The 20,972-nt window shown below is 34.3% G+C and overlaps 1 protein-coding gene across 1 annotated transcript in view; it reads left to right on the forward strand.

Moving 5' to 3' along the window:
• LOC100773941 (low-density lipoprotein receptor-related protein 1B) overlaps window positions 1-16,950 on the forward strand; it is a 1,050,824-nt gene extending 1,033,874 nt beyond the window's left edge. Inside the window, exons 86-88 of the mRNA XM_035447074.1 lie at window positions 9,557-9,647; window positions 11,011-11,155; window positions 15,264-16,950. Coding sequence (XP_035302965.1) covers window positions 9,557-9,647; window positions 11,011-11,155; window positions 15,264-15,404 — 377 coding nt within the window. The 3' untranslated portion in view covers window positions 15,405-16,950. The remainder of the gene's footprint in view (window positions 1-9,556; window positions 9,648-11,010; window positions 11,156-15,263) is intronic.
• The last annotated feature ends 4,022 nt before the right edge of the window (window positions 16,951-20,972 follow it).

Below are 20,972 nucleotides of genomic sequence, written 5' to 3' on the forward strand. Positions count from 1 at the left end.
ATAGGTAATGTGTTTTTGGTCACAGATTATTTAGATTTTCTTTGTAGTGTTTTTGCTGTGAGTATATGCACATAATGGTAGGATGCTTTTATCAAACTTCCTTTAGGAAAATTCTCTAAGAAATAATTTAAAGAAGGTACAGAATCTTTGACAAGAAAAGTAATTTTATTTTTTTCAGATTTTTTTTATCTGAATTAGAAACAAGATTGTTTTACATGTCAATCCCAGTTCCCTCTCCCTCCCCTCCTCCCCTACCACCACACCCCAAATAAAACCCTCACACTGAGATCAACAATTGATAAATGGGACCTCCTGAAACTGAGAAGCTTCTGTAAGGCTAAGGACACAGTCAGTAAGACAAAACAGCAGCCTGACATCTGACAAAGGGATGATTTCCAAAATATACAAAGAACTCAAGAAGTAAGTCTCCAAAACACCAAACAATCCTATTAAAAAGTGGGGTACAGAATTAGATAATTCTCAACAGAGGAATCTAAAATGGCTGAAAGGCACATAAGAAATTGTTCAACATCCTTAGCCATCAGGGAAATGCAAAGAAAAGTAATTGGAAACATTAGTGAAATTATCTAAAAGGAAATAATGAACCACAGTGCAATGTCTATCAATATTCGAAGTTTTTCATAAAGTATATACTATACTCAGAGAAAATTTGGATCATAGAAAGTGGCTTGGAGAACGATATTCCCAGTGTTTTCATTAGGAGTGGGATATTCACATATTTGCATGGACAACGCCCTCAGCCTTGTTTGGAAGGGAATACATCTGAATACTCTAGAAATGGGACTAGCCATTTCTTCTTATGTTTTATTTGTATTTCTTCTTGTGTCTGATGTCACAGGATGTCAAGTGTGAGGAGCACCACCCTGGCTTCTGGGACTTTTCTTCCTTACCTTCATTAAAATCCTTACAATTAATAGACATGTCAGTGGATGTTGAAAGGGCCCTAACTATTCAGACATTACAATTTCACAAAAGGAGTCACCTTCCCCAAGAAATGATTTTCTCAGAAGATGACTGAGCTTGCTTCCAAGTGCCTCATGTCAGATGCCCAGAGCAGCAGTACAGAAAGAACCCTCAATATGCTTTTTTTAAAAAGTTAATTAGAAATTTACTACATTTATCCATGCAAGAGTAATGAAAAAATAAGAATAAAAGGCTACTTCACAGTTCAAATTCTTACTTTATGAGTAAATACCCATGTTGCTACAAGATTACCATGGTGTTCAGCCATGCTTAGACAGTAATTGTTCAACAATGTTGTTCCAGCCCACAGGACAAAAAGCCAGGCTCAGAGGATAGTTTTCATTCAGAAGAAAGTAACAATTAAAGATCTATACAGTTTCCTGAATTGTATTTTCTCACAGAAAGCTGTATCAAGTTCAGTTTTTCTACCAAGCAAGGCATTTAACTTTGTTTAATACTATAAAATATGCAACAATGATCTATTCGGGATGTCAACTTTTCAATACTTTGATGAAGTAGAGTTGTTCGTATCCTCTCAGGGAAAATCCAATGATTTTCACTGTTTGTTTGGTACTCCTCAAACATAAGCAGAAGTCATCTGTCCATGAAGAATATTGTGATTGAAGGTTACACTTCCAAATAAAACAGTGAAGAAGTACAGTGTATTAGCTGGCTACCCATTGCTGTGATAAACACAATGACAACAGTCACTTAAGGAAGATAGTATTTATTTGAACTGTGAATATGGAGGGTGGAAGTCCATGATGATCGAGTGGGAGAAGACAGTGGCATACATGGTGGCTGGAGCAGGAAGCTAAGTCCTCAGGTCTTGATCTAAGACATGAAACATAGGGGGACGTTGGGATGATTTGTGGCTTTGCTCAAAGCCATTCTTGTGACACCCTTCCTCCAGCAAGTGCACACATACTAAAACGACTGAAAGTGCCAATTGGAAGTCAAATGTATACACATCTGAGCCTGGTTAGAAGCATGGTGCCTTCCTTCTCCACATGGAATTTTGCTTTCTAATTAATGCATAGCTTTCATATTCATCTCCATGTAGCACTACAGGTACCTTTGGGGTCTTGATGCTTCCAATGCTGAGAAAACAGCTTGGGTAATTATGCAAAACTGTTATTCTAGTACTTTGTGCGCAGATTCTACTTGAAAAGCTACTCTGTCTTGTCTGAATAGTTTCAGACTCAAAATAAGAGATGTCATTTCATACTCCTATTTTAAATTCACATAAAATTTTAGAGAGAGTGATGCTCAAATTTTGGGTTGTGCTATTTGTAGTGTATGCTAAAATTAAAATAAAATATACTCAGCATTTTCGTGATGGCAATATTGAAGAGTTCTTGTCTTTACTGCAGCAAGAGGCACATCATTTTAGCTCTTCCCTGAATTATCCTTATTTGTTTTATGCCATCTGTTCTATTTTAACATAAAAAATCTGATTACATAATACCAAGACTCTGTAATATGCAAATACAGAAATATTACTGATATGATTATATCTTCCTTCCAGTTATCCTAAAGCCATGAGTCCCAGACACTGTACTCAGTCCCAAAAACTGCAGTGCATCTTGGAAATGGGGCAAATAGTAAGATGGCTTGTGATTTCTCTCTGGAAAAGGGGCCAAACTAGAGATGGGCAGAGACTGACTGAGGTTATAGACATTTGTGGAAATATAAAAGGAGCAGAGGTTCAGAAGCATGAGTTACAATAGACCTGAGAAGAGAAAGATGTCCAATGGAAGTGATGTTATTGTGATGTTAGTAGCAGCAAGACAAGGGGAGGGAACAGAGTGCCCAAGATGACTAGCACATTCCTGCAGCTACTTCATGGTTAGCCTGGCTCAGCTGGAATATAATATTTAATACTTGCTTTATAGTTTTAGTAGCAATTCACAATATCTTTTGAGAGTACATTTGAATTATTTTACATTAAGAATTATTTATCTCTATAACCATGTACTAAAATGTAGAGTATCTTCTAACCAGCCAAACAGGCCTAATTTATTCTCTCATTTTATTTATTCAACTTTCGCTATAACTTCAGTTAATAAGAAAGATGCTACCTTCTTAGGCATGGCAATGTGTCTGTAATCCCAGAAGCTGGGATGCAGAGGCAGGAGAATTGCTAGAAGACAGAAAACCAACTGGGCTACATTGTATGTTTGAGACCATCCTTAAGTTCATAGTGAGATATGTTGCAGTTATAAGCAGATAAACTTCTCCCTTTACCTTTTTGTTTCTAAACTTTTTCACACCAGTCCCCCTCTTGAAGAATCTATAACTTCCTTTTGTGACACTTCTGCTTTCACTCTCTGTGGATAACTCACTAGCTGTTCTTTTAGCATCTTTGGCAAGCCCTGTTTTCTTTACCTTAGTTATCAATCCTATGCTAATTATTTGAAACTACTAGGTTCTTTCTATCTTCTAACGAGTCTGAAGCTTAAACCCTGTACTCCTCAGGAGTCTCCAGCTCAGTATACACCCAGATTTTCCTTGCTTTTCTCCACCTAAACAAAATGGCTACAAAATTAACCTAGGTACCCATACACCAAAAGTATATATGAGCCATGCATTCAATCTCTTAACTGAACCAAGTAATGCATTCATAGTATATTTCTTCCTAGTTTTTCAGTATTATCTCTTTGTCATTGGTAGTGTAAATTAGCAACTCATTTATATGTCTTACACATGCCTTTTTAGCATCCCTTCTGTTTCCTTGCATGTCATATGTCTTCCCAACTATTGATTCTTCACTCCAATCTAGTATTTCATTACTGCTTCATTTTAATTCCCTGGGTTTTAATACTCTCTTCGTGGCTGAAGAGTGCCCATTCTTCAGTTCTCAGTGTTAGATTCTTGTGATTCTCAGACTAGCTGGATATTCATTTGTTATGTCCCCAGGGCAATGTCTACCTTCTATAAGGTAGTATTTAAGATGCCATGCTTTTTGTTGTTGTAGCTGTTCTGTTGCTGTTGGTTGTTTGGAAACAGGATCTCTATGTATCCCTGGCTTTCCTGGAGCTCACAATATTAACCAGGCTGTCCTTATGATCATAGAGCTCTACCTGTCTCCCAAATGTTGTGCTTAGATTAAAAGCATTTACCACTATGGCCACAACCTGTTGTATTTAATGAACCTGTTTGTTTCATCATCTAATGTGTCTAGAGCTCTGAGAAGAAGAGCAAAGAAAAGGTCATGTTAAGATGTATTTGTTTCTCCAGCATCCCCATCAGGGAGTGAGAGGTATTGGCTTCCCCTATGTAAGAGAGTTCCTTTTGACTTAGCATTTCAACCAGGAAAACTGGGTGACGTATTCTTTTCCATGCTACTTCCTGCTGACTTCGGGAGGAAGTTAGGGACCCAAGAAGGCTAAAATGCTAGTCAAAAGCAAAAAAAGGAATTTAGGCAATGGGGAATCCATCAGGAGCTTCTGGTTCTCAGACTCTGTTGCAGAAACAGGGTGTCCACATCAGCTGGACTGGTTCACATTCACTCGAAGTCTACTTAGGAACAGCCTGTAGTCAGCAACTGCTACTCAGATGTGTCTGACAGAAGCAGAAACCTGTTTGACATGTTTAAACTAGGAACAGGAGTTAAAACTTATTTACTGAAGGCAACAGTGAAGAAAAAGCAGATATATGGATCTGTTCAAAGAGCAGGAACATATTTATAATTTTGAGTCCTAGCAAAAACTACAGATTTGGGCCAGAAGCATGTATATTTTTCTTCTGTCCAGAGACACAGGTATGGATGGACAGAGGTGCCTTTGGCCTGATGAAAAGCCCTTTCAAGTTTATACTTAGATGACAACCAAAATAAACCTAAAACCCTGAGCTTGTGCCTGAACAGTAGGTAGTCACTACTTTATCAGCTAACATGCTGACTAGTCTTGTGGACCTGCTGCCTGATGCTGTCAAGCCGACAACCATTAATATTTCAGAGATCTGAGAAGGGTATATTTTATACAGTTTCCAAATCTATTAAAAAGCAACAGAAGCCAATTAGAAGCCAGTCCATATACAGTTAGCCATACCCAAGTCTCTCCATTAGCATTGGAGGCAGAAGTATCAAAGAACAGCAATCTTTGCCAGGCCTATAAGGTGAGAGGTTTTTTCTCTCTGTGGAAGAGGGACATGGAAAAGACTGACCTTGTTTTGTCTAGGCAAAGGGGGTTCAATCAATTTACCAGTGTCCAGCAGCTTTTTCCACAGTCTTGACCAGGCCCTGGCAGGCAGCCAGTGTCACATATGAGCATCTCGCTCACTGGTCAGGGTTGTCATCATCCAGGTACAGGAACTGGAGTGCCTCATAATCTTCTTTGGAGACTTTGTGTCACTGTCAGGATCTGGCAGTCTGTCTGATATTATAAACTTTTAAAAAAACATTTTAAATGCCATATTCTTCAGGTCTCTGAAGAATTAGAGGTCTGTCTGTCTGCTTTAGTTACTTGCCTTAAGCATACATTAAGCACACAGGTGGCTAGGTAAGTTCTTATTCATGTAATTAATTAATTTTGAGTGTAACTATAACTGGTTTTAACTTAGTAAAATATTTGAAACTTAGCACAGTTGAATTTAAAACTGCATAGGGTTACCTTATATTTCTTAAACAGTAGCTACATGTACACATTTTAGCTGCTTTTTTAAACTTAACTTCTTTCTGAGACAGTGTTTCTCTGTGGCTTTGGAGCCTGTCCTTGAATTTGCTCTGTGGACCAGGCTGGCCTTGAACTCATAAAGATCCACCTGCCTTTGTCTCCCGAGTGCTGGGATTAAAGGCATGTGCCACCAATGCCCTAAACTTAACTTCTGAAAACATAAACTCTAACATCTTATAATAGATTAACAGCTTTTATAAAACAAGAACTTTACATTGTCAGGCTTTGCTTAAAAAATGATACTAAATTGAAGCTCTTTAAGTACAAACATTAATAAAAAAATTTTTAAAAAACTTAAACATTTTAAAAACTGGTTTTAAAAAGAAATTTAAATTCCCTTAATGTCTTTCTGTAATATATAGAATCATTAACATTTTAAATCTTAATTGAAAAACTTGTTTCAAAGATGGTACCTCTAATTTCCATGTGGTCCAATTCCATGACTGGAATCTTAAAAAGAAAAAAAAAGTGGTGGAAAATGAAGGGACCAGCTCCCCATTGCGGCAGCCATAACACGTACTTGCCTGACCTTGTCTTGGTCGCTAGGAGGTCAGATGCCTGCCTCATGGCAAGGAACCAATCAGAACTTAGCTGGTGGCACTATGCTTTACGGCTCTGGGTGTGCTTTACGGACAAGTACACAGCAATGACGCACAGAGCATAGCAACCACCCTGGGAGAGCCTATGGGCCATAACAACCAGTTGAACAATCAACATAGGGCAAACCCTCCAAGGCTGGAGGCACACCAATCCTGAGCATGTGCGTACCCCTAGACACTCCCCTTACACTGCCCTATAAGATCTCTATGCACTAGCTTCGAAGCTTCGAAGCATCTTTCCTAGCCATCCACCATGGTGGGTGGATGAAAGACCTGAGCTAACATGGGGTTAGCTAGTTAAAAAGCTACAATAAAGTGCAGTTTGCAGAAAAAAAATGAAAAAAAAAGAAAAAAAAGATGTATTTGTTAAATAAGAACCTCAGGTCATCATAAGAACTGTGCTATTTGCAGAGAAAAGAGAAGTAAAAGTTTTGCCCTCAAAGGGGTGGGAGGCATTGTACAAATATACTGTGAAATGTATAAAATATGGGCACACAGAGTGTTATACTACAGTCATTTCTTAAGCATGTAGAAAACACTTTCCCCATTACCAGTATAGTGATAGCTACACCAACATGAGTTAACAAAAGACAACGTGTACTATATACTTTTATAATTTGAAACAATTTCTCCAAGTCAGCATTGATAGTGTATTTTGAAAAGAGGTGGTTTGACTCTGTGTCTGTGGCTGCAGAAAAGATGCAGGGATGTTATGTCAAGGAAAAATAAGTCTCCAGAACCACATTACAAAGTAACACCTATTGTTTTCATTATGACATTACTGGAATACTTCCCTGTGCTCTCTCAAACTCTCAATCCGTTTACAACCTAATTTTCATTATCTACAGAAAATAATTTTGATACTTTGGCTTGTTATATGCTAAAAATGTTTACTGATTAGCATACTACATTGAAACTTACTCATTTTTAATGCAAATAGACATTTTAATACAATATATTCTGATTATTGATCCACCCAGTTAGTCACCACTTTTCCATTCAAATCCACACCACTTCTTTTGCATTAGGATTGAAACAGGAATCTAAAAGTAATATAAAAATGAACTTAAGCAAAATAAAAAACCAATGAGCCAGAATAGGACAAAATGAACAGAATTTTTAAAACATGTATAATACCACTTGTTTCTACTAATGTTTTATAAAAAACAAAAATAAAATGTCATCTATGTTACTTATCATCAATGCTAAACATTACTGCAGTTACCTTGATTAGTTACATAAACACACCAGATGTCTGATCTCTTAAACAGAGCTTTGTATTGTATAGGGATTGCAGCTACCATCTGTGGTAGGAAAATTAAAAGAAAAACAGATTCTTAGTTTTCTTGCATGCATAATTAATATCTTTAAATTGTGGAAAGGCCAAAACTAGGGAGAACAGGTAAATATATAATTTATAAATGATGCACAATTGCACTGAGACAGACAGAAATGCTACATTCTTCAAATCAGTGGATTTAGTATTTGTTGGCTTCATGCATGTACTGATGTTCTAAGGCTTAACAGACAATGTATAATGAATGAAGTGAAGATATTCATCAAGTGAAGATCAACCAGATGAGACCATATATTAAAAGGAAGCAAACTTGTTTCTTGGTATTTAAGTTCATAAACAACTGTTAATTACATCAAAGCTGCCTGATAGTCTGTCTTCATTAATTACTGAGAAATTAAATATACATACCCATAATGTTCACTTCCCCAGAAACAAAGGTAAAATATAATTTTGCACTCACTAAGTTGTATAGCCAAGATAACATGAAAGAACAAGTGAGTGTTATATTTTAAAATACAAATATGGAAGTCATGTGTATAGATAAATATATGCCCATATATGTGTCAATGCATATTTCTCCAGGTTAAGAGCTGGGATGCTGACATATTTGAATTTTATTTTTAGTGAACATCTTTAAATATTTTTGTAATTGATCTCCAATAGACTGTCTTTCTTGTGTATCCTTTATATGTAACTATTGAACCATCAATCAATCTGATAAAGTGCATGCACATTGTGTATAATGCATATCTAGAGGAAATATTATATATTTTAATAAGTTTTTATATTGAATTTATAAATATTTGTGTTATTTAAATTTTGTTTAAAACATGAATTGTATTGTTTCTAGACCAAATGTTAGTTAGTCTATTTTGCTGAATATTTTTGGATAGCCTGGTTTCATGTGTGCTAGCTGTTAGCCTAGGAAAGAATTAGTATTGGTTGCCCAAGAGTGCTGTATAATACTCCTGCTATTAAATGCCCTTTGCATTCAGGTTCTTTCTCTCATTAATGGTATATAATACTAGCATTTCACCCTCAGGTTACATTTCCTGCAAAGTGTATTGATTCTAATGAAAATCACTCCTGCACCACATCCTATGAATGAAAAACAATATTTGTCTGACTTTTCTTTTTCCTATCATCAGATATAGAAAAATTAAAAATAACACTTAAAGACAAATGTTAAAATTATAAACCCTAAGACCATTTCCATGAATATAAAAACAAAAAGTAGACACTTTTTCAACATAAATAGAAGCCACAAAATATTTTTCTGAATATATTCTGCAATTAGGATTGGAGAAAGAGAGCATCAGTTGCTTATCCATTTAATAAACTAACAACAGATTTTTGTTTTTAAAAATTTTAGAAATGTATTCATCTTTTTAATGAATATAACTGTTTGCCTGCACTGAGTTCAGAAAAGAGTGTCAGTTCCTTAATTATTCTTCTTGTTATTCAATTAATTGCAAGAGATTATGTCAGAGTTCAAGTAGACTACTCGAGTTCTCTCTCCAAAGAAATTAATAAAACTGATGCTTTTGTCCATGCATACCCAAACTTCTCCATGCTGCCATTTGACTTGCCACAGACACTATAGATAATTATAATTTGGGCGTATAGAACAATACCTTCGTTTGTGGGATTGTGGCCAATGAAATTTAAGCCAAATATATCCAGACATCATTGTCTTACAGTGTACACTTTCAACATTACATGTTCATAAATATGATGGTTATCAGTAATTAAGAATCTACCTCTAAATACATGGTCTGTTAAGGCAATATAAAAACAAATGATATCTAAAAAAAGGCATACCAGCAGACTCTTTGCTAGGATATTTTCAGTAAAACAGTAATTACCTCGGAATATAGACATTTGTTCCATGCTTTAGTTTTATTCATATTAGTGATGAAATTATTTAGTGTGATAGTTTAGTTATAAAAAGCTTGATATCATTTTGTTTATTTGTTCTCCTATGAATCATTTTTCCCCAGGGAGCATTGCTATCATTGTGCCTCTTGTCCTCTTGGTGACCTTGGTAACCACGCTAGTGATTGGTTTAGTGCTTTGTAAAAGAAAAAGAAGGTAAGATGGCATGCTCTGGATTCACCTGCAGTGATTGACCTATATGAAAGTGACAGATAAATTGTGTGTTTCATAGAAAATAGGAATCATTATTCCAAATACAAAGTTATTTCTCAATTTATTTAACCCTCATTTCACTTAAACTTATAGTTTACACATATAATCCTTATTATGCTGACAGAATGACCCCATGTATATAGTTTTTACTAAAACCAACATGGGCATATCATTGACAAATTCTGTAGAATTTTACATTTATAATTATATATCCTTGAATAAAACATGATTTCTGCAGATTTTCTTATTGCTTTGTTTCATATAATTATTGGTATCAGTCTATTATTTACTATGCAAGTGTGTCATAAATTATAATTTTAACAGGTATTGTGCATTTATTTACTTTATCTTCCCCAAAATGTTGGTGTTTCATTTTATATAACTCTATATAGATGTGGATTAATATGGAACATGAGAATTTGTGAATTAGGATTCTAGCCATTGAGTTTGAGGTTATACACAAAATATTGTAAAGTTTCTTTATCATATTTTATTATGGTTAATTTTCAAACAAAAGAAAACATTTGAAATTTAACTTATAATTGAACTGTGCATTTATTGTTTGTAACAATAAGTCTTTCCCTGAAGCCTCCCTAGCCCTGCCACCATGTGGACACTTTCTGCCAGGCCACCCATGTTCTGCCCGCCACCATGTTAAGGCTCCAAGTAACACACAGAGACTTCTATTAGGTACAAATGCTGCTTGGCCAATGACTAGTATTTCTCATCTGCTAGCTCAGTCTTATCAACCGTAATCATAAGACTTATCTTATGGAGGATGCCGGCAGAAGGTGTCCTGTCTTCCTGGGTTCACATGGCAGCTCCAGAGCAGAGAGCAGTAGGAAGATCAAGAGCAAGAGAGAAAAGGAACGACTTCCTATTTGTCCCTGCTTATATATGATTCTGCCTGCTATGTTATTTCCTGCCTGGATCACATTTCTTTACTACATTTCCCAGAATCCTTCTTGAGTCCTAGTCCTGCCTAACTTGCTTCTTCATTGGCCAACTGTACTTTATTCAACAACCAATAAGAAGATAAACATACACAGAAGAACATTCCCCATCAATTGTTAATGTGGTATTTTATTCAAGAGAATTTTACTTCTATTAATCATTGAAAATAATAGTCAAATTATGATATTTATGTTCCTTTGTGACTTTAAAATCTCAATTATTTAAATTTTATCAATTGCATTGTATTCAAAATATATCTGTTGTACCATATCAGCAGATCAGTAAATGTTTTAATAGTGTACAACTTAAATTGTGATGTCTGTACAATTAAATTTATGTTCACATATTATAGAACAAAGACAATCAGAAGACAGCCTATCATCAATGGAGGAATAAATGTAGAAATTGGCAATCCATCATACAATATGTATGAAGTGGATCATGACCACAGTGATGGAAGTCTTTTAGAACCAAGTTTCATGATTGATCCAGTAAAGGTAATGTGTCTTAAAATCATGAGCAGAGAATACTAATGCTTTGAAACCCAATGCAGAGTTGTGAATTTAATAATTTATTTGTAATATCCAAATTTATAGCACAAGATTTTAAGATATATTGTGTTATCTAGGCTGTTCTAAAGGAAAACACTTGATGAATGGCATTCATTGTAACATACTGGTTAATACCGTGATTTAGAAAAATGTGATACAACTTTATTCAGTATAATAACTTAAATTATGTGCAGTGCTAGCATCCCATTATGTACAGCATAATATTTACTTTATTTTTCTTTGTGAAAAGATTTCATTAGTTCAATTTCAAAATAATTATTTTCATCACAGTAGTGTCTGGTTGAAAAGTGAAAAAAAAAACCTGTGCCCTATAGTTTCTTTTTGTGCCCTTATTTCTCAATTGCTATCCAGCTACTAAATTATTAAAGACACTTGTCTAAACTAACTTATAGTATAATTACAGAAACCAATAATTCACTTAAGTAATGTTTCTCCTGCTTCTGTAGTTTCCTTCCAGTGGACTCTACTTCTGAGCCTAGGACTGGACTTCCTAAATCCGAAATTAAGAGCCATATTCTCTATGATAAAATCAAGAAATTATTATACAGATGAAATGCACAGATATTATAACTATTTTCTTTTTTCCTTTTTTAAAATTTTTTGAGACGGGGTTTCTCTGTGACTTTGGAGGCTGTCCTGCAACTAGCTCTTGTAGACCAGACTGGTCTCTATCTCACAAATATCCTCCTGTTTCTGCCTCCCATGTGCTGGGATTAAAGGTGTGCACCACCACCACCCGGCAACCATTTTCATTAGGACTAATTTTACTTGTCAGTAATTTAAAAAACTGTAAATTGTAATTTTCATGTATTAAGTACTGCTAACCTTGGTGCAATGTATTTTACTTGATACTGAAAGATCATATCCATTTGACACACTTGGGAATTGATCCATATAACAAAAAAGACATCTTAACACAGATACTTCTGGCATATAAGAAACAAAGTTATCCTTTGTGTAACATGAACTCATGAGAAGGCACTCTTCAACTTTTCATGGAAATTTCTAAAATCCCTTTGTTGTTCTGACTCCTAGCAATTGAATTCATATACTTAGTTAAACATGAAGAGAACACAGCTCATTAAAATATCCCCACACTTACTTTATGATAACCATATTTCAGGCCCTTCACATATAATTTCAATGTACTCATGACTTCAGTTAGCACTCAGTAATTGTGTGATTACCAATTAGCTAACAGAATGGCTAAAATTTTATAAGATACTCCTTACCAGTTTATTTCTACCTCATCCATAATGTTTGGGATCTAACTATGAATTGTTGCATGAAAGGTAAATACAGAACAACTGATATTAAGAGTTGCAGAAAGCCAGGCCATAGTACTCATAATAACCGAGCAAATTGTATCCTGGATATTTTATGTAGTCAAATGCAAATTATGTGGCACATACAGTTTTGTGAAATGGTCATCTCCATTATGGTGAATGTGAATAAAACTACTAGTTCGTTGATATCTTAGATTTAAAGCACTGGTATCTTTAGTAAAATAGACAAAATAAAACTGGGAAGTCCTCACCCTCTCTGGGGAGCAGAATGGGTATGGGATGGGTAGGGCATTAATTGGGGGCAAGGGAGGAGGGAAGGAAGAGGGACCTGGGATTGACATGTAAAATAATTTTCTTTCTAATAAAAAAGGGGGAAACTGAGGCTGGAATAATTAAAAATACACATAAAGGAATATTTGTAGATTTTTGCTAGAATTTGTTTCAACATTACTTGCATTTTCTTATTCAAATGTGTACTAAATTAAAAAAATTCAAACTTCAAGTCCTACTATTAATTTTTAAAATTTTTCTGACATTAAGCTTTTGTGGACAAGCATAAGCATCAAAGGACCAAATTGTCTTCATTTATGTTAGAGACTTTTCCAAAATCTCTTCTCTTTTTAATACATCTTGGGTTGTTTAACTTTAACAGTTAATTATGAAGATATAATGCCGCTTGTATTTCTATGCTTTTCAAATGTTCACGAATAAAAAGAGGATAACGAAGTCTACAGGAAACACTACTGTCTAAATTCTAAATTTTCAATGTCAAAAACTCCACTGGTATAATTTCCAGAGATGAATAGATATGGGCATGATTCATACAGAACACATGTCAGGAAACTGGACCTTACTGAGGTTCTCACCTTTGAGATAATTATCCCAAGTTCTGATGCTTACACAAGCCTCCTGATTTGGAGTATTTGGGGTTTTTTTTTTCGTTTTTGTTTTTTGTTTTTTGGGTTTTGGGTTTTTTTTTGTTGTTTTTGTTGTTTTTCGAGACAGGGTTTCTCTGTGTAGCTTTGGAGCCTATCCTGGCGCTTGCTCTGGAGACCAGGCTGGCCTCAAACTCACAGAGATCTGCCTGCCTCTGCCTCCCGAGTGCTGGGATTAAAGGTGTGCACCACCAACGCCCAGCAAAGAGTATTTTATATTACTTGTATGACTTAATTAGGTACTGTATTAGTGAAAAAATGTTTCTAAGACTTTAGGTAAGATAAAATTTTCTGTTTATGTACAGTCCAGATACATAGGGGGAGGGCCCAGTGCTTTCAAGCTCCCACACACAGCACCGCCCATCTACCTAAACTCTGATTTGAAAGGACCACTAACTTCTGGGGTGAGAGAAACAGCCTATCCTTTCCTCTTCATTCCATTGCAAACCCTCACCATTCACAGAGCATTGCTTGACTTGGACAGAACTTGCCCTTTTCATGGTTTTAGTTAACAAATGTTTGCAAAAACAGCATTAAAATCTCACACATTTGCAGTGTGCTCTTTCCATACAAGAATGATTATAAAACATGTTACCAGTTTAGTCCAGTTATTAAGTGTATAATTACTTCCTCTATTAGATTTGGAAGAATTTTAAATTCTATGTCCAGCTAGACTAATGAAGAGAAATTTAAAGAGAATCGATTTAAATGAATTTGTCTTAATTATAGACAGGTATGTGGATGCATTATAAATATGAAGCTAAGTTAAAATATCTCTAAAATGTATCTTCATATTGACAAATTAGAGATGATCTAATAAAATCTATCTTATTTTTTCACATTTAGTTTCTGATTTCAGAAAAAGCTTTTCTGTCCATAGTCATGAAGCTCATTTAGTCAAAAAAAAAAAAATAGATTGTGGATGGCCCCATTCTTCCCTCCCTGTTTCTCCTGAACATCAAATCCTTTCCATTCTCCCTGTCTGTCTTACGGTGTCTCCTCTGCATGCTGTAAAGAGTACATGTTTCCTTGATGTAACTAGGTTAAGATGCTTCAAAAAAAAAAAGAAGAAGAAGAAGAAAGAAAGAAAAAAAACTCAAACTAAACCAAAGCACAAAGCACCAATAAAAATTAAAACAAAATAGCAATTTGTTGTGTTAAGTTGCAATTTCTTTAATAATGAATATTGCATGTGATTTTGAACTGAAAGAGCCTGCTGCTGTTATCCTTGATTTTGCTTCAAAAGCAATTATGCCTCTGAAACCTCAGGTAACTGTAAAGTCAAGATTATTTGGAAGACTCTAGAGATATTTCCAATTGAGAGTACATGCAAATTGTTGAAAGCAAAAATGCTGTCTTTATTTTAAAGAAGCCTCCCTGATGGATTTTGGAACTTTGACTTACTTCTCTTCATTTAGTATGTTTAATTCATATTGAAAAATTAGAAAAGGAAACCATTTAAACATTTTTCCATCCTCATTTTCTGTGCCATCTGTGGACTTGCACCAACAGTCAGAGGTGTTGACAAGGGGGGAGGGTGTAAGGCTAAATATCCTTGAAATGTGACAATTAGCATTGACATTTTTTAAATTACAGCTATGGTAGGTATAACTTTCATTAGTACATACTGGCTTTTAGTTTTATACCAAATCTTCTGTTTGGTGCCCAAGCTATCTTAAAGTTTCTACATTAAAATAGACTAAAAACTATGAAAATTTAAATTATACGCTATCATTAAAAATAGGCATTCTGCAAAGTAATTGATGTGGTCAAAGAGAGAAAATAATTAGACTTATTTTCTTTCTCTTCCAGCAGACAAATTACTCCAACCCAGTGTATGCAAAATTGTATATGGATGGACAGAACTGTCGAAACTCATTAGGAAGTGTCGATGAAAGGAAAGAATTGCTCCCAAAGAAAATTGAAATTGGCATCAGAGAGACAGTGGCATAATGAAGGACATTTTTCTATGCTGTATAAATATATAAAATATAATGATTACTTTTGTATGTTCCAACAGTATTATACTTGTTTTAGCATCAGCATTATCTCCTTATCTTTTTCCTGGGTAATTGTTTTCTGAGTTTTGTGGGTTTTATTTTTTGCTAATGAATATTGATTCACCATTTTTATGGTATTTTTATGAAAAATAACTGCACTACACTACAACTTACAATAATGCTGCTGATATGACACACCTTTGAATTTATTAAAATTAAAAATATTCCTTTGTAGAGTTAATATGAGCAATCTATTTTATAAGAATCTTTAGTTCTTCATAGTCAGCAAAGTACTCTCCATTTTCTCATTCTGTTGTCTGCATACTGTAATACAATGGCATTATATTTCTCTTGTATTGAATGGACAGACTCTTCTCTATTCTCATAACTGTGGATTGAAATTTGGCTGAGAGTATATATACCTTAAAATTTCAGGGACTCCTGCTTTGAAATTAATATCAGATGACAAAGGAATAACTGGAATTTATGAGGCAAAAAACCTTTAAAAATACAATATTAATTTGCATGAATAAAAATGACTTATTTTCCAAAAAACATAGTAGGCTCTATGACATACAAAACATATACCCCCTGTAACAATAGTGATATTTTGGTTGATAGAACATAGCAAACCTATAACCAGAACAGGACTAATAGCACTTGCTATGGGAGAGGAACTTTTATTCCTCCTCTGTCCTGAGGCACACAGCCAGCCAAGAGTTCATTTTCTGAATGGATTATCACCTTTAACCACACTGAACATGAGAAATTCACATGCAACCACACAAACTGATGGAAAATTTCAGTTTTGTGAATACACTCTCTTTTCTAGTTCAAAGAGATTTTCCTTTGTATAAAGTAATCGATAAATATTTTCAAGATATGATATGACTAATGAATTGTTCTCTAAATTCAATTATTATTCAATGGCCTCTTGAGGTATAAGAACAACCTGCCATAATACCAGGTGGAGAGTTTCTCTGTGCTATTAGCATTGGTAATATGATTTCTCTTTAGTTATACAAAACACACAGAACCATTCACTTTGTTTGTTTTCAAATATCGATTGTAACAAATATGGTTTCCTTAAGTTGTATGAAAAGATAACATTTTTATACAAATATCTTTAAAGGCACAAAAGATTTATTCATAAGCTGTGGGGGTTTTTGTCCCTCTAATAGACATGACTGACTTTTAGCTGTCATAATGTATTAATCTAACAGATGAAATATGTTTGTGGTTGCTCTCTTTCCCTTTGTACAAGCATTAAAAACTGCTGTTTTATAAGGAAATTTTTGTTGTACTATGTGCATGCATACTACCTATTTCTAAACTTTGCCATACTGAGGCCTTTATAGAATATTGGTTTATGTAATACTCGTGTGATTTGCTTGAACAATGTTATGCATACCATAAACTTTTTCAGGTTCTTGTTTAAGTACATTTTTTAAATTGAACAGTATTTTTCATTTTGGTTATAATAGTCATTTTGCCTATGTTTCTACAATGAAGTGTTAAATTCTTTATAAAAAATTGTTGACTGACTTATTTAAATGAAATTCTACATATTTAAGTGTTTGTGTTTGGTAGTTTTTAAATTTACAAATTTCTTTCATTATATGGTTTAAATATTCCAAGATTAACTTAGAGAACATATTCTCCAAGGAAGAAGTGTCACTGAGTAATTTTCATAGGATACCTTAAGAAGCATTTTCTACCTGTTCTATTGAAGTGGGCAAGTATCCTTGAAATTATCTTTTGCTGACTTCCTGTTCTTATCATAGAATAGAAATTTCAGTCAAAACAAATATGTTACACCTATAGTAATGTAACTGTAATAAGCCAGCATTATCCCTCCCCTTCCCTTTCTCAACCAATTCCTTATGGGAAACTGAGAACCCAGAAGATGCTGTTTAGATACTTCAGTTTAAGTAGTATGCTCATTAGTATTAGTTGATGTGTCTGTTAATTCTAATATTAGGATTAATACAAATCATATCAAACCATAAAGGAAGTGTGAAAAACAAGACCTACAGTTAATGAGTTGTTTCTACTAGGCACTTTAGAACTCCACTTTCAAGGGAGGTTTTTTAAAGAGCCCCGATTACTTCTTGCATGTCTTCACTATTTATCATTACATATGCAAAAATCATGTATCAAAAGTCCATGTTCTTTATTTACTGCAACTTGCAACTTTGCAGTCAGTCTAACATAAAATATTTTAACTACTGGAACTTAATCTCTACTATTTCTCTCCTTTTCTCTTTATTCTTATTACATTGTTTTTATATAATTATTAATTATATAAATTTTCTATTACAAAAGAGCAAAACAAATGCTTTAAAAATCAAGTATATATTTCTCCATATTGGCCACTCATTACCCATCACATGAATACAATGCTTTCTGGATAATTGCATCAATATTTTGTGTGAAATATTTTTATTTAATGATTTCTAATAGACCTGACCCTTCTACTCATTTCTTTCCACGGAACAAGAATTTCAAACTCTCAAAATCTTAGGCAAGGCAATTCTTCAGTTGTCTTTTCCATGGAAGAGTATACATCTGAGTATCTGTCCTCTATCCACTATGAGGATAATGGCAACACACTCCACAAAAGTTGCAAAAATGGACAATATCTAGAGATGTTGTCAGCTATTTTGTGGGAAACAGAATTACCCATGTTAATGAATGCTGTTGTGAAACTGCATGTTGTCTCTCAATATTAAATAACTCCATGATGGACTTGAAAAAAAAAAACTCTTCATGAAAATCTTAGCACCCCCAAATTTAATGCTATAGATGAAGCAGAAATGATGGCTCAGTAGGAAAAGTCATATGTCACCAATCCTGACAACTTGTATTCAAACACACTAACCTACCTGTTATTAGTACTAACATGTGCAAGTTATTTTATGACATCTACATGTGCTGGGTCATAAGCTACACACACACACACACATACACACACACAAACACACACACACACACACACACACAAAGAAATTATAAAAAATTCTTTAAAATTTTCTGATGAAGCATTAGAACTTAACAATACTTGATGTTCTTCTTGCACAAATCCTGGATAGGAATCACAGACCCAAAAATGGTATCTCACAACTGTATATCACTTTGGCTCCAGGTACTCCAACACCCTCTTCTGGTCTCTTCAGGAACTGTATGCACTTGTTACACACAAATACATCAGGACAGAATACTCATACATACACAATAAAAATAAAGTATTAAAAATTTTGATGATGCCCAAATTGCATTTACAAAATTGCTAGCAAACTAAATGTATTAAACAGAAAAAAGAGAAATGTTTATTAGGAACTTATATGTTTGCAAAAATATCAAGACATTTACATTTGCGTATATGTATTTTATTTGCAAATTAAGTCTTGTTTTACTTTTTATATTATCATGTGCTTCTTTTTATGACTGAAGGTTGTCACTTCATCTCATGCTTTTCATGAAAAGGATAAGTTTCCATTTTTATGAAAACTCAAATGCAAAGACCTTAATAGCAGAATATTATGGCTAATATTAATGAACTATGACATGCAATCCTCCATAGTTTCCAAATACCTAATAGGAAAAAACATTCCTAAAATAGTAGAAGACAATCAGTTCACATTATCCATCCTCACCTACCATTTATGACAGGCATATTATTTATTTGCTGGGAGGTCACAGGACACCATATTTGTGGAAGACAATTTACTGGAGTTTATTTCTTCCTTCCACCATGTTAGTTCTAGAGATTAAACTCAGGTAATTAGTTTTGGTGCCTAGCTGCCTTAATCACAGAACCATCTTACCAGCTTTCTCTCTTTCTTCCTTTCTTTCTTTCTTTCTTTCTTTCTTTCTTTCTTTCTTTCTTTGAGAAATATTTATTTGTTTGAATTAGGTTCTACTGTCTCTTTGTTACACTTTTGCTCTTTTGGGGGACCTATCTCCCAGCTCCCAAATAAATCAATTACAAGGGATTATTGTTTCTCATAAATGCATTGCTTTATCTTGGATTGTTTCTTGCCTTCTTCTCTTAACTTTAAATTATCCCATCTACCTTTTGCCTCTTGGCTTATACATTTATTTGTTTCTGTATATCTTCTCTTTACTTCTTATTACATGTCTGGCTGTGTGGCTGGCTGGCTGGTCTCTGAAGTCCTCCTCTTCTCCTTTTCTCATTCCTTGATCTTCTCAGATTTTGCCTCCCATTTATTCTCCCTGCCTGTCAGCCCCACCTATCCTTTCCTACCAAGTTATTGGCTGTTCAGCACTTTATTAGACCATTCAACTGCTTTAAACAGGCAAAGTAACACACTTCACAGAGTTAAACAAATGCAACATAAAAGAATACAACACATCTTTTCATCATTAAAATGTTCCACAGCATAAAAAATGTAACATATCTTAAAATAATATTCTATAACAGAGTAAAAATAAATAACAAAACACAAACAATACAAAGTGTTGTATTCTTTTATGTTATGTAACGAATGTAACAAATTTTAAAATAATAGTGTACAACAAGGTTCACCTGTAGCTCAGTATATGAACTCCTTCCTCTGCCTCCCAAATGCTATAATTATAATTATGTGTCAACATACCAGGTCTGGAACTTATTTCCTTGGCCATGTTTTCTATCTTTAAATATATTTTCCACATGTAAAATCCTAGTTAGTATGGAAATTATCACTACTTTGACTCACCACTACCAACAAATTTTACACAAATATTACATTTATAAGACACTGCAGGGGTGGTCAGTGACTAGTTTTGAAACTGTGCTACCCTTTATTTTCTGCAAGATACACTATGTTTAGTTTATATATTCATATATCTGCTTCCTCAATATTAGATGATACAAACAAATATAATGTTTATTGAGGAGCATTTAGACTTCTCCCTATGAATCAATTAGGGTGACTAAATTTACTCAACAGCAAAACACAAAAGAAATAAAGGAAATCTTAGACATTGATGACACAAGGGCAGAAGTGGATACCTTGATCAAAGAAATGGTTAAATATAGAAGCTCCTGGAATAAAACATCCAGGAAATCTGAGACATTATGAAAAGGCCAAATCTTAGAATCTTAGAATGATGGGACTAGAAGAAGGGGAAGATTTGTAGGGCAACACACACACACAATCACACACACACACACACAAACACACACACACACACACACACACAAACACACACAGAGAGAGAGAGAGAGAGAGAGAGAGAGAGAGAGAGAGAGAGAGAGACCACACAATTGCTCTAAATCAACATCAGTGATCTCAAATTCCCAATTAAAAGAAACAGACTAACCAATGGAAATACAGACTCCATCATTCTGCTATTATCAAGAAACATACCTTTTCATCAAGGACAGATATCACCTCAGCATAACAGAATAGAATGAAAAATAAATTCCAGGCAAATAGACTTAAGAAGCAAGTTGGTTTAGCCATTTTAATATCTGATGAAATAGAGTTCAAACTTAAACTAAACAGAAGAGACA

The sequence above is a fragment of the Cricetulus griseus genome, chromosome 6 (assembly GCF_003668045.3).
Source record: "Cricetulus griseus strain 17A/GY chromosome 6, alternate assembly CriGri-PICRH-1.0, whole genome shotgun sequence".
In the NCBI taxonomy this organism is placed as follows: Eukaryota; Metazoa; Chordata; class Mammalia; order Rodentia; family Cricetidae; genus Cricetulus; species Cricetulus griseus.